The sequence below is a fragment of the Lytechinus variegatus genome, chromosome 1 (assembly GCF_018143015.1).
Source record: "Lytechinus variegatus isolate NC3 chromosome 1, Lvar_3.0, whole genome shotgun sequence".
In the NCBI taxonomy this organism is placed as follows: Eukaryota; Metazoa; Echinodermata; class Echinoidea; order Temnopleuroida; family Toxopneustidae; genus Lytechinus; species Lytechinus variegatus.
In genome coordinates this window covers 15321608-15337516 of record NC_054740.1, presented here as the reverse complement: position 1 = coordinate 15337516, position 15909 = coordinate 15321608, and the positions used below count along the sequence as shown (strand labels likewise).

Genomic DNA, 15909 nt, shown 5'->3' with positions numbered 1-15909 from the left:
ATCCCATATTGATCTTAAAATTAGATGACTAAGAGGTAAATTAGGGAGCACCAAACAGTACGTGTCGTATTTTGTCAGGGTTAACTTCCGGTCCCCTTTAATTTATTCAGATTCATTAACATTGAAGATTTTTTTTTAAATACATGAAAATGAAAAAAAATAGGCTTACAATAAACCACATAAGAAATTGATCACGTTTGGAAATTCTTCTTTGTTATGTTTGTTAGAAATATCAAATTTATGTTTTCACCAAAAATTAGCATTCTACAATCAATAATATGTGTTAACATCGAAACATATTTTCATACACTAATTTGCATCATTTATTTTGAAATGTTTTAACTTGGGATTCTTTTCTAAACATTTGTAGTTTAAAAAACCTATAGGCCTGTATGGGGTGTAAATTTTCGCCAAACAGTCTGGCAAACACATGACACTAAACATGGTGTGAAAAACCACATCTTAAGAGATCGATTCATACTGCGGACTGAAAATAGTATAAAAATTCACAAAACAATGAAAATTTCATCAAAATCTTATAATTATAAATAGCGTAGTTTTGGCGCATGTGCCAGGTCTATGTAATACATGAAATATCGAGACATTATTTATCCTATTAATTCTCATCCCCATCGAGCCCTTAGTCAAAAGCTGTATGGATCCGCCCCTGAATAAGAATTCACTAAAGGCGGATGAAATCCCCCACGCCCCTCATGGGCATTGCGATCGACATTGCCAGAGCCGCGCATGCGCGCGCTGCCGAGGTTGTCTATCCAAATCAATATTAAACGTTAGAACTAAATCCACCGAGGAACTAAATCTGCAAACATCAAGCCGCGTAAAACTCGGCGGATATAGTTCCGATTAAAAACGATATCTGCCGGCGGATACGGTATCCGCCGGTAGAACCAAATCCGCCGCTACACCGGCAGCTGGATTGACCCAATGAGATGGATCATCGGATATGAACGAGTTACCTGATAGTCCAGTTCTTTCGACTTCTGCAACCAATAAAGCCAACAGGTAGGCCCATACTGCCAAATAGATGCTGGCACTTATCTGCGATCGAAGATACAAACATCGTTAAAACCTGTAAGGTAAATGCTTGTCTGGTAACAATTTCCAAATGAGTTATGACCAATCAAGTGTCTGTATGTATAAAGTAACAAAAAAATCATGAAAATGTGCGTAAGAATTCTGGAAGAAATAGTGTAATTGCTGAGAAAATCGCAAAATGAGCATAATATTTCATCCCGGTGTTGGGTATTTTCAAAGCAATAATTATAAAACTGTCCCACATGTGCAACTGACTTAGCGGTTCAGTGTGATTATAAAAGTTTGTGAAGCGGTACAATATTGATACGATGACAAAGTAACAATTTTTATTTATATATTTACTTTTTGATTTATTTATCAAAACTTTTCAACAGGATATAACATTAATCAGCTCGCAGGCTGCTGTCGGGTCGTGTGGTCCAGTGGTTAGAGCATTGGACTCATAATCGCAAGGTTGTGAGTTCGAATCCCAACTCTGCCATTGTCTCCACTTTGATAAAAAGGCCCAAGAGTGATATCTGTCGTCTATTACGTCAGCCTCTATGACTGATTAACCTAGACGTAAAATGTTTCCAAGGTAATTGGTATACCAGCTTGGCACGTTTACCAGCAGAAAATGCTGTCCTGCCGAGTTCCTACGGGAGTTACCACAAACAGAAACATACTGGCCCTGCATTAAGAGAGAACTACTTACATCAAAAGGAAATTTTAATAATTAGGAATTATCATATACAGGAAAATTGAAAATTAAATAATACTAAAAGTGATACATCAGAACGAGAAAAAAACAAATAGTAACATTCATTTCAAAGTAAGATAAGGAAGTGAAGGAAAAAGAAAGAGGTTTTATACATCGATATGAAATCATGTTAAAACAGGATAAGGTCTCAATTTAAAGAATTGTATCAATATTAATACTAATAAGAAATCATAATTGAAAATAATTCAAATTCATTATTGTATCAAATAAAAAATCATAATAATCGATAATAACTTGATTAATTTTAGTTTTCAGTGTTCACTGCAACTACATTTTAGTTTGGGTATTGGTATAGCAGAGAGTAGATTGGTGGACTGATATTAAGATATGCTTTGAAGTTTCCGATATAGTGCTTTGAGTCCACCACATTAGTTTGTGTCTTGGTTCTTATTGTGACACAATAATTTTGAGATGAATGGGCATTGAAATGACTGAAATTTCCTGAGAATAATTATTGGGCCAAAGGTATAGACAGTTGAATTGCATTAGTGAAGTTCCATCGTGATATTGCTAGAAAGTGAAAAGTCATAATAAATCTCTTGTGGAGATAAGTTTAATATAATCAAATGCCAATGAGAAATCTGGTGTTTTGTCTTGTTCGTAGATGGTGTCATTTTTATGTTGTGTAAGAAAACTGAATAAGCACGTGTACAGTTCGTCAATTGCCCTGCAGAGAGGCTTTAACTTTATAGGTAAATGTTCCCGGCAGAAAGGTGTTAGCATAAAAGTGAGTGTAGCGTAAACAAAATATGAAAGCTTATTAATTTAAATTCTGAAGATCAGTGTACACCAATAATGAGTAAATAGAGATAAATTTGTAACCCACAAAATTAAGATCTCCATTTTACAGAGACATTCGAACATCAAAAATGTGATTATATTAAACTTATCTCCACAAAAGATATATCATGACCTTTCACTTTCTAGCAATATCAGGGGATGACTATGTTCCTGGTTGTTTGGAGGTGAGAGGATGCATTACCTAATAGTCCAGTAGATATTTTTCATACCTGGAAAAGTTGTTAAGTACAAGGTTTTTTTGTTGATTTGCGTTCTAGATGGGTATTGAAGTAAATTCAGCTTGGTTGCCACCTTGGCAACCTTGAGCAATTTTTTTAATTAGCCTAATTAGCATAATCATCTAATTAGCATATTACAATAGGTAATATGCTACTTCTCTTAAACTAGAAAGATTAAAAACACAAATAATGTCATTTTACTAAGAGGTCCTGTGACGAGGAATCGATTTATAGCAATAATTTAAATATTTAAGTTATGCAATTATCGTAATCAGCCTAATTAGCATAATGAGCTAATTAGCATAAGTGTAATATATACGTATTTGAGGATGATCCAAAAAAAATGCCCAATATGTAGATAATGCATCCCTTTTAGGGTTTTCTATAGCGAGGAATTCATTTATGACATTATTTTTCAATTTTAACCAATGTAATTGCTGTAATTAACATAATTAGCATAATGCACTAATTAACACATATACATGTATGTGTAATACATATAAAAATATATATTTCTTTGTCATTTCATATCGAGAATGTCCGAAAACATGATTAATACAGGTACCCTATGCTTGTTTTATATGGCGAGGAATTCATTTATGACATTATTTTTCCCTTCTTACATTGTCTTACCAATGTAATTGTCGTAATTAGCATAATCAGCATAATGCGCTAATTACCATTATACATGTGCAATATATACTTTCCTTTGTCATTTTATATCGAAAATGCCAAACACATAAATAAAACAGCTATCCCATGGTTTTCTATCACGAGGAATTAATTTCTGACGTTATTTTTTCCTCTTTTTGCCAATGTAATTGTCGTAATTAGTATAATTAGCATAATGCGCTAATTAACATATATGTGCATTACATATATTCCTTTGTCATTTTATAACGAAAATGCCCGAATACATGAATAATACAGCTATCCCATGGTTTTCTATGACGAGGAATTAATTTCTGACATTATTTTTCCCCTTTTTAACCAATGTAATTGTCGTAATTGGTATAATTAGCATAATGCGCTAATTAACATATATGTGCAATAGATATATTCCTTTGTCATTTTATACTGAGTGAGAATTCCCGACAACATACATGTAAATAATACAGCAATCCTATAGTTTTTCGATGATGAGGAATTCTTTTGTGACATCATCTTTTTCCTTTAAACAATGTTATTGTTATAATTAGCTTAATTAGCATAATGCGCTAATTAATATATATTTGCAATAAATAGATTTCTGTGTCAAAGTACTGTCTACATCAGCCTGAAAACATATATAATACAGCTCTTCTAATGTTTTCTATGTTGATGAATTCATTTATGACAGTAATTTTCCATTTTAACCAATGTCAATGCCTCAATTAGAATTACTGGCCCAATGCACTAATTAACATCTATGTGCAATATATCAAGTATATATTCCTATGACCGGTGTGTTGGCTCAGTTGGTTGAGCGTCCGTCTCACAATCGGGAGGTCGAGGGTTCAAACCCCGGTCGCGTCAGACCAAAAGACGTTAAAAGATGGGAGTTGCTGCTACCCTGTTTGACGTTCAACGATTAAAGGGATAGAGCCTCGTCGATCTGGCCCTGCTCAGCGGCTGCCGGGCCCACGATCAATTGGGCAAAGCAAATCTTCGGAGTATTTCATTTCATGTCTATTAAGAACAATAAATTATGGATTTTCATTTTTTTTTCATATGTTAGTTTATATCGAGTGTGCCTGAAAACATGAAAAATACAGCTATCCTATGGTTAGTGGTAATTAAAATACAGGTGCAATACATATATTTCGTTGTCACTGGATTGTCTCGCCTGCATAGCAGAGCGAAACTATAGGCGCCGCTTTTCCGACGGCGGCGGCGACGGCAGCGTCGTCAACATTGATATCATATAAACCAAGCAATGTCAATGTCATCATAACTTAGAAAGTATATGAACCTAGTTCATGAAACTGGGACATAAAATTAATCAAGTATTACTGAACATCTTGCCTCAGTTTCAGGTCGCATGACTGAGGTCAATGGTCATTTACGGCCAATGAACTAAGATCTTGTTGGGGGAATACATATCAAAATCTTAACCAAGGATAAGTTTTTGAAATGTCGTCATAACCTAGAAAATGTATGGACCTAGTTCACGAAACTTAAACATATAAGGGTAATCAAGTAATACTTCTGTTTGAGTTTCAGGTCACATGACCAAGGTCAAAGGTCACTTAGCGTCAATGAACTTTGGCCATGTTGGGGGTATTTGTGGAATAGTCATAACTTTAAAAGTTTATGGATCCAGATGTAGTTCATGAAACTTGGACATAAATGCAACCATGTAGACCTATCCCTGTATATCCTGTGCGCATGTCAGGTCAAATGACCAATATCAAAGGTAATATAAGGTCAATGAACTTTGGCCATGTTAGGGGTATTTTTAACTTGGCATCATATCTTAGAAAGTTTATGGATCTAGTTCATGAAACATAAACAGATGGGTAATCAAGGATGAAGGATTGTTTTGCACACATGTAAGTCACTTGATCATGGTCTAAGGCCATTTTGGATCAATGGACATCTTATGAATTGTTCTTACGTGAATATATTATGCAATATCTGTTTTCAAAGTCAAAACTGCTGCTGTATAAAATCGCGTAATGCAGGCGAGACTGCCAGAGGCGTTCCACTTTGATTAGCTCATTATGCCAATTAAGCTAATTACACCATTAACATTGTTTAAAGTTAAATACAATATCATATTAATTCTTTGTCATAGAAAACTGTGAAATAGCTGTATTATTCATGTTTTCAGGCATTTTAAAATATAAAATGACAAAGAAATATTTATATATATATATATATATATATATATTGTTAATTAGCGCAGTATACTGATTGCACTAATTACACAATAACATTTGTTAAACTGGGAAAATAATGTCACAAAAGAATTCTTCATCATAGAAAACCATTGGATAGCTGTAATTGTTTGTTTTCAGGCTTTCTCAATATTATATATATATATATATATATATATATATATATATATATATATATATATATATTGTAAGAAATGGATGAAGAGAACAATGGTAGGCGTAGCTTAAATCAAGGTTCCCCAGAGCTATCTACCCTTTGGAAAAGGGTATATATATATATATATATATATATATATATATATATATAGTAAATAGTGGTAGTAAAATACGAGCTGTGATTGGCTGGATTTGTACCACGTGACCTCCCTTCAAAAAGTTATATTGTACATATGTACAATATAACTTTCGATTTTTGGATGGCAAAATCCATGATGGGGGGCTTAGATTGAGGGATCTATTTACTATAATAAATAGTGAACGTTCTATCATACAATTACTGGACTATATGAACTCCAAATATAAAATTATCCCTCGTGCAAGCCTATTTCACCTCGGCCTTCGGCCTCGGTGAAATAAACCTGCACTCGGGATAATTTTATATTTGTCGTACATATAATCCAGTATATTGTACAACAGATTGTACACTATTTATATAATATATATATATATATATATATATTTATATTTATATATTGCACATATATGTTTATAAGCGCATTATGCTAATTACGAAAATTACATTGGTAAAAAGGTAAATATAATGTCATAAGTGAATTCCAAGTCATAGGAAATCATAGGATAGCTGTACTATCCATGTGTTCAGGCATTCTTGATATAAAATGGCAAAAGGAATATATATTAATATGTAAAATATTACTAATAAGTTAATCAGAGCATTATGCTAATTACGCTAATTAAAACAGTGACATTTGTTAAACGGGAAAAATAATTTCATAAAAGAATTCCTCATAGAATAATACCATAGGATCGCTCTATTATTTATGTTTTCTGACTGTTGTAGTACTTTGACAAATAAACCTCTCTCTCTCTCTCTCTCTATATATATATGTTAATTAGTGCATTAGGTTGATTATGCTAATTACAGCGACTGCATTGGTTAAAATGGAAAAATAAAGTCATAAATGAATCCCTCGCCACAGAAAACCATAAAAGGGTTGCATTATTTACGTATTGGGAATTTTCTGGATAGACATCCACAAATACACATATACAGTGTATTACACTTATGCTAATTAGCTCATTATGCTAATTAGGCTGATTACGATAATTGCATAACTTAGATATTTAAAATATTGTTGTGCATGGATTCAACGTCACAGGACCTCTTAGAAAAATGATATTATTTATGTTTTTAGTCTTTCTGGTTTAAGAGAAGTAGTATATTACATATCGTACATATGCTAATTAGATGATTATGCTAATTATGCTAATTAAAAAAATTGCTCAAGGTTGCCAAGGTGGCAACCAAGCTGAATTTACTTCAATACCCATCTAGAACACGAATCAACAAAAAACCTTGTACTTAACAACTTTTCCAGGTCTTGTACATGGCCTATGAGACCGTCTACTGGACTATAAGGGCAATGCAACCTCTCACCTATTGACTTCAATGTGCAAATTCAAGAACAAAAAATTATTTGCTTGCCCTGGAATGCCCGGATCGGTGTTTGCCGATGGAGGTGGTCTATCGATGGCACAGACACTAAGCACTACAGACAAGGAGATCCGAACATTCATGTGCATGATTTGAAATGATGGAGATTTCGGAGTGTCATTCATGCCAATAGTTACATTACATCGATGAATATTATTTTTATAAAGCCTTTTAAAGCGTAAAGGACATATAAAATTTCTTCAATAAATTCTGAATATATTATTGACATAACTTCGCAACTATTTGGGGTATGTCTAAGTGATAAGTTTTTACATTATTCTTATTTTATTCAAATTTTATTTTTAATATTAAAAAAAAAAATCTGCATGCCAATTTTTCCTGGCACGGCGCGCGTTTCCGTTTTACACCCTGGCGAAGGCATTTTCCGGAAAAGAAGCCAAAAAGCGACTAGTGAAGAGTCTACACACGTCGCTGGGTTGCATGCAGCGTGCGACACAGGCCACCACCGCATGCAATTTGCACAGTTACTGATCAGAGCACAGAGTTCCTCGGCGCTTCATGTACAGAGAGAGCGGCAGTCAGGAGTGAAATCCGAACATGCTTTTGCAGTCGCTTGTTTATGATAGTTTTTTTTCTAAAAAAAATTATTAACTAAATGAAGAATGACAGACAAAATCAAAATAAACAGATACTTATAATGGAAAGACAAATTTAAGTTTGATGGATTGATTCACTTAGAAGCTGCCGAAAGATAGAAATAGAAGACTGATAAATAGAGACAAGATAGACAGATAGATAGAAATAGAGAAAGAGAGAGAGAGGTGGATAGATAGAAAGAGAGAGAAAGAGGGAGAGATGGATGGATAGATAGAGAGAGGGGGAGAGACAGAGAGGTCGATATATAGAGGGAGAGGGGGAGAGAGCGAAAGAGAGAGAGAAGGGTAGATAGAGAGAGAGAGAGAGAGAGAGATGTTGTAGATAGAAATATGGACGGACAAAGAGAAAGAGAGAAAAGACAGACAGATGCTAGAGAAGGAGAGAGATAGAGAATTTGAGAGACAGATAGATAGATGTTAGATAGAAAGATAAAGAATGAAAGCCAGAGAATATAGACAAATTAACAGATAGATAGATAGATAGATAGATAGATAGAAAGAGAAATAGAGAAAGACAGACAGACAGACGGATAGATAGAGATAGATGAGAGATAGATAGATGTTAGATAGATAAAGAGGGAGAGAGACAAAGAATATTAACAGATAGATAAGTTAAAAAATAGATAGATAAATAGAAAGAGAGAATAAGAGAAAGACAGACAGATGGATAGATAGAGATAGATAGATGAGAGATAGATAGATGTTAGATAGATAAAGAGGGAAAGAGACAAAGAATATTAACAGATAGATAAGTTAAAAAATAGATAGATAAATAGAAAGAGAGAATAAGAGAAAGACAGACAGATGGATAGATAGATGGATAGAGAGATAGATAGAGAATTTGAGAGATAGATAGATGTCAGATAGATCAAGAATGAGAGAGTAGAGCGACAAATTAACAGATAGATACTGTAGTTACATAGGTAGGTAGAGAGAGAGAAATAGAGAAAGACAGACAGATGGATGGATAGATAGAGAGAGATAGAGAATTTGAGATAGATAGATGTTAGATAAAGAATGAGAGAGACAGAGAAGATTATTAGATAGATAGATACTGCAGTTACATAGATAGATAGAGATAGAAATTGAGAGATAGATATATAGACAGATAGAGAGAAAGACAGACATCAGCAAATCGGCAAGGCAAATGATCAAGGCAAACATTCGTATTGAACCTGGAAAGTATAAGCTCAGCTGCGGATAACTTCGGTGCGGACTTTGGATCGCGCGCCCAGCTGATAATGTAAACAAACGTAGACGTAGACTCTTCACTAGTCGCTTTTTGGCTACTTTTCCGGAAAATGCCTTCGCCAGGGTGTAAAACGGAAACGCGCTAACGGCGCGGCATAAAGGTGTACTTCCCCGGTGGATCACCGGGCATGGTTGAAGTCAGTGTCCCGATGCCATGGTTGCTTTTCCCCCGAATATTTCTTTGCTAGCATAGAGATGTACAGGTGCCAGCGAGTACGAAATCGCCGTTGATTTTGTAATGTTTGTGCGACAGCGTTTACATTTATTTACAAATTTATAAAAAAAAAAATCAGTTTACTTACAAACACACCAGATTACTTTCATTTCTCACTTCTCTTTGATGCCTGTCTGTACTGTTGAATGTAACACAACCGAACTCTGTCGATGGTTTTCAAGACCAAGTTGTTCGTTTGTGGTAAAAATCTCCCCAAAACGCAAAAAGTCAAAGACAAGCCGTTATTTATCCCCCAAAAATCACACAAAGAATAATGGTTTATGAACAAAGTGGCTTATAAATAGTCACTGACATCATCAAATCACGCCTAATATAATGCTTTAAAGAAATATTATTTGGGCTAATTTAATTATAAATCGCCAAAAAATCACACTACACCGCTTATAATTGCCGACAAATGTCATTAACAAGCCCAATTCGCAACTAGTAATTTCCTTATGAAAGCTTTTGGAGTGTTCCGATTATCTTCTTTAATTTCAATTTTATTTGTAATATTAAAAAAAATAAATCTGCATGCCAATTTTTTCTCTAACGGCATACAGCTGTACTTCCCTGCCGGATCACCGGGCATGGTTGAAGTCAATGTCCCGATGCCATGGTTGCCTTTTCCGCGAATATTTATTTGCTAGTAGCATAGAGATGTACCGGTACAGTTGCCAGCGAGTGGGGACCTAAACCACGAAATCGCCGTTGATTTTGTAATGTTTGTGCGACAGCGTGACCATAATGATTATATTTAAAAATTTGTAATAATAAAAAAGAAATCATTTTACTTACAAACACACGAGATTACTTTCATTTCTCACTTCTCTTTGATGGTTGCGAAACCCAAAACTAGTTTTAGTTGGGGTGAATGTAGCCGTGAACGGATTGGTGCATGTGCACAACAAAAAGGTCAATACACATCTCACGCATGTGCATACCTGCTCGTTCATGTTTTTTCGCTACATCTAAAGTCCCTGGTTTGTGGGAGACAAGCTATTATTTGCATTATAAATCGCCAAAAAATCGCACAAAGAATAATGGTTTATAAAAAGTCAAAGGCTTATAAGTCGCTTATACAAACCACTGACGTCATCAAATCACGCCCATTTTTTTTAGGCTTTGAAGAAATATTTAGGCTAGAACTCGCCCAAAAACCGCAGTCGGGAAAGTGGCTTACGTCATCAAGCCAAATCAAGCCAAATCGCAACCTGATATTTCCTTATGAAAGCTTTCGGAGTGTTCCGATTGAGTTTTCGACGAGTGCGGGCGCCTTCGGCGTTCCGGGAACTTTGCTTCCAGATGGCAGAATTCAAGCATACTTTTAATCATTCCAACCTTGTAAATATGTATGTAACGATGCTAATTTATTTTTATAAAATAATTAAAAAAACTTCAGAGGAATATAATTAAATAATCATGAGAAAATTACAATGATGGATCTTATCAACAAAAAAAATGGTTATGAAGAATGTAGACCGATGATAATCCTCGCCCCGTGGACTGTTGGTCTCTCGGACCATTATCGGCCTCCCTCATCGGTCAACAGTGGCTTGATGAATCACCTCGAATCCACGAAGTGGCAAACGCAACCGTGATAAACGCGATTAAAGGTTTTTATATTTTCAATTGCCCGTTGCTATATGATTGCGAAGTTTAACAGAATGACAAATGCACATACCAAGAGCCAGGTATCTACTCCTGCTTCCCATGTTAAAATTTTATCAAATGAACAATCAATCTTGACATAGCAGTGATTCAAACACTAACATGACAAGAGTCTGTCGTTTTGTGGAAAATATTACATCAGCGTACGTAGAAACGGTGCGCACGTGCGTGCCATTTCTTGGATTATTTTACATAGGATTTAGAGAATAGTGTCGTTTTTTCACTTATCTAATTAATTACAGAGATTGTGGTTCTAAATTTCAGTAGAATACTAAATCTGAAAGATACTTAAAATTGAATTCTAAAACAGAATGATGCTTAAAAGTGACTTTTCATGTGATTTTGGGACGTTGTGCCACTTCATGGAATCAGCGTCACGTCACCGAATCCACGAAGTACGTGGCGTACGCGACAGTTGATGCGCGTCATCACTTTTCGAGATATACGCGAATAAAGATTATCACATTTTCAACTGCCCGTTGCTATATGATTGTGACGTTTAACAGAATGAAGAATGCACAAACCTTAATTAAAACTTTAATTATCTCATTAATTAGAGAGAATTTGGTTCTAAATTTCGGTGAATGATAGACCATAGCGAGAGAATACTTAAACTGAAAGAAACTCAAAATTGTCATTTCACGTGATTTGGGGACGTTGTGCCACTTCGTGGATTCGGCGACTTAGAGGCGGCAGTGCACAGCGTATGTATTTATAGCTATGGCGTATGGGGGCAATATTTATGAAATGTAGCGAGGGAGACAAGTGAGCGAACAATTTATCTATCTTTGTCCTTATCAGGCGTTACCAGACAAGAAATTTTGCTGTTTACTTGGCTTTAATAACAAAATCAAATATACAGCATAAAAACACTTGGAACTCTGACAATTACATTTTTTTCTTGGTATTAGAATCCTAAAATCCCTTGTGAAGGAGTTGTAAAGAATCTGTTTGAAAAAAAAAATCATTTAGAATGGTGCTAATAAAAAAAATTGACCTACGTATTATAATCATCAGAAACCTGTAATTGTTGTGACAAAATCTACACCGAAGTGTATCTGAATCTCCTGAAATGACTGATTACTTGCATCAAACCGCCTGATTTTGAATTTTGTTCTTTATCTGACACTAATATTTTTGGAGTGAATTGATGATTTGCTGTTTTCATGTGAATACCATTTCGGAAAAGTGCCTAACTTGCTACAAATTAAGTGTGCAGATTGTTTTGTTTTGGAGGATACACCGGACATAAGTCCCACATGTACTATTTGTACGTCACCTGCATAACTGTTTACGCACGTCATGCTTCTACATGATTGTATACTGTGAACCTGATAATTGGTGAGAGATATACTGATTGTGTAATATAATACGTCACATTCTAGATGTAGCCGATGTACATGTAGCATGAATCATGGTTCTCTTAAAAACTAATACATGTCAAGGCATTCCGGGAGGAGCCAATTTTCGGTATAAACTTCCTAAATATGTCACTAACAAAAGCTTAAAATCAGCTATTCATCATCTAATCAACTCGTATGAAAAAGACAGTAAGGGTCTCGAAAGACAAAGCTTTCTGTCAATTAAATTATCATCAATATTTCTTCATTTGAATGAGGATATATGTAAACACTTCTGCCTTATTAATGCTTCAGAGAATTGGCCAGATACGCACGAGAGCGAAGAAGACGCTGAACGCCATTTTCTCGATTTTGTCGGAATGAACGACGCCGAAGAACAAAGTCCCACTCTTATACTGAAGGTGTGACGTCAACGTTTAATAGCATAGGCGGATCCAGGGGGGGGCCCGAGGGGCCCGGGCCCCCCCTATTGGCGGAGCAAAAACAAAGAAAAAAAGGGGAAAAGAAAGGAAAAAAGAAAGAAGGGAAAAGAGAGGAGAAAAGAAGGTATACAAGCATAAGAGGAGGAAGATGAGTGAATAAAATACGATGAGGGGAAGACTTTGAAAAAAATTTTAAACAAAATCTTTCATGTTGGGATATAAATTTTTCGCTCGCGCTTCGCGCTCGCATTGCCTTTTAGGTGATATCTTGCTCAATATGGACCTTAAAATATCAAATTTTGAAGTCAATATACAAAACATATTTCAGCTGGGAAATTTAACTTTCATTATTCTGTTTTATTTACAAATTGATTTTTTAAAAGTGTAAAAATTCTGTTTTATGGTCTGAATATGAACAATTTCTGCTTTGGCTGCGCGCTCGCAAAATTTGATTTGTCAGGTACCTATTATTTTCCTGTATGTCATAAAGTTCTCAAAGTATCCCTATTTAGGTCAGATTTTCAAAACGTATCAGCTAGCGCTGCACGCTCGCATTTTGATTAGTGAGTTATGTATATCTCAATATTAATTCTAAAACAAACTACTTAAAATCACCATTTGATGACAATTAATCATAAATTTCTGCTCGCGATTTGCGCTCGCATTGATAGATATTAAACTCCTGCATCTTATGCATATTACAAAAGTGCTTTAAATGTCCAGTTTTCAGGCCATAATGCTGATAGATTTCGCGCTGTCATGCTTAGGAAGATATTCATCATTTTCTTATGATGACATAATGTCCTTATAGAATATCCCGGTCCTATGTCATAAACTCGAAGTAACAATAATGAAAAATATCAGCTCTGTTTTAACTGTGATCCTTTTTCACCTCACAATTTTTCCACAAAGTGATTGCAATACAGAGCTTAAAGTGACCCCTTTTCAGATCGGAATATCATATATTTTTAGCTCGCGCTTTGCACTCGCTTTATTGATTTTCATGAAAAAGGTATTTAAAATACCCAAATTCTAGGTCGAAATCTGAAGCACACGTTTATTCAGATACGCAGCTTGTTCTCCATTTAAATAATTATCAAGTTTTAGATCACAATTTAAAAAAATTGTCTGCTCGCGCTTTTTGCTCGCATTATTAATGTATGAAAATTTCCAATAACTTAACCTTTTCATGATTTACAAAACATGAATAGAGTGTCCAGAATTTTTCCGCTCGCGCTTCGTTCTTGCATCAGTAATGTTAAGTTTTTGTCTTATCCTTTCCACGATTACAAAAAGTGCTTAAAATTTCCATTATTCAGGTTGAAATGTCAAAAATTTTCAGCTCGCGCTTCGCGCTCGCAATATTTGAATGTTGAAATATGTAACGTCTTTCATGGCTAAGTTCAAACAGTCCATAACAGGTACGTTTTCGATCAGCTCAAAAAATTATATAATAAAAAATATATAAAAATTTTCCGCTCGCGCTCTGCGCTCGCATTAATAATGTAAGGAAGATCCCCACTTCCTCATCCTTTTCATGATTTACAAAACTTGAATAGAGTGTCTCGTTCAGTAGGTCTAAATCTCGAAATTTTTTGCTCACGCTTCGCGCTCGCACCAATCGTTTAATTATATACCTATTCTGTTAAGTTACAAAAAAGTGCTTAGAATTTCCATTCCTTAGGTAAAAATGTCAAAAAATTTCAGCTCGCGCTTCGCGCTCGCATTATTTGAATTTTAAAAATATGTAGCGTCTTCATCATGGCTAACTGCAAGCAAGTCCTTTAACAGTACCTTTTCCATCAGTTAATTTCTGCTCGTGCTTCACGTTCGTAATAATTATTCACTTGCATACACATCTTTTTTCAGGATAACAAACATTGCCCCGAATGTTCAAAACTTTAGAAAAAAGTACATAAGATTCCCCCCCAAAAAAAAAATGGCTCGCGCTTCGCGCTCGCATTATATAAATAAGGATTATGGTATTATTTATGTTTATTCATAAGAATAAAGCTAAGAAGTGACTATTAGGACTACCCATTTAAAGAAACCAAAAATCCCGGCAAATATCATATTCGAGTGGCCGATCGGGGAAAATATGGCTGAAAAAAAAATTCCGGGCCCCCCCTATTGGCGAAGGCTGGATCCGCCCCTGAATAGTGACGTTGACAATAGTGGAAAATGCATTTGGTGCGGATCTAGAGTAGATGAGAACCAAGACCGTGCTTTGTGTGAAAACTGCGTAGCAATTCCTGATCGTCTTACCACTATTGAAAGCAGAATGAACGTCATTGAGCAATCACAAAGAAATCAACTCCAAACATTGACTAAGTCAATCGATGAGGTAGTTTTGAATAGCTCGGATAAGAACATTACACTAAACCCACCTAATGATCCAACAACAGAGGTTTTGTCAACTTCAAAAAAGACCTCAAATCAGCAAGAATCACTAAGCTTCGATAAACAGATAGAAGCTTATCGAGAAAAACATAAGCAAATAAATGCTGATGACAAGTTCAAAGCAGATATACTCATCATTGGGGAATCGATGGTACGCCCCATTCAACCAAAGAAACTCTCCAAGTCAAAGAGAGTATTGTGTAAAACAATACCTGGAGCTAAAATTGACGACATCTTCGAGAGAACAAAACAACTCGCCATCAAGCATTCTGTCAACGGTGTAATTCTTCATGTTGGCACCAACAACATATCAACCGATCAACCTGAAATTATTACAACTAAGCTTGAAACGCTATGCGATGAAATCCTAAAAGAATGTTCGCTTGTTTCATCAATTACAATCAGTTCAATCATCAGTAGGCGATGCTTTCACAGAGATGAAATTGAACGAATTAATGAAACAAATCAAAGAATCGAAGCTCTGACAACTAAACGTGGATGGAGATTCATGAGCAATGCTAATATCGACTGCAAATTCCATTTAACCAACGATGGCCTGCATCTCAATAATGGTGGCATAACAA

The 15909-nt window shown here is 35.2% G+C and overlaps 1 protein-coding gene across 1 annotated transcript in view; it reads left to right on the top strand.

Moving 5' to 3' along the window:
- Positions 1-968: 968 nt before the first annotated feature.
- The window catches only part of LOC121407078, a gene marked incomplete at its 5' end in the record, with an annotated part of 39291 nt that continues 24350 nt past the window's right edge, over positions 969-15909 (top strand). Inside the window, one exon of the mRNA XM_041598006.1 lies at positions 969-1097. Coding sequence (XP_041453940.1) covers positions 969-1097 — 129 coding nt within the window. The remainder of the gene's footprint in view (positions 1098-15909) is intronic.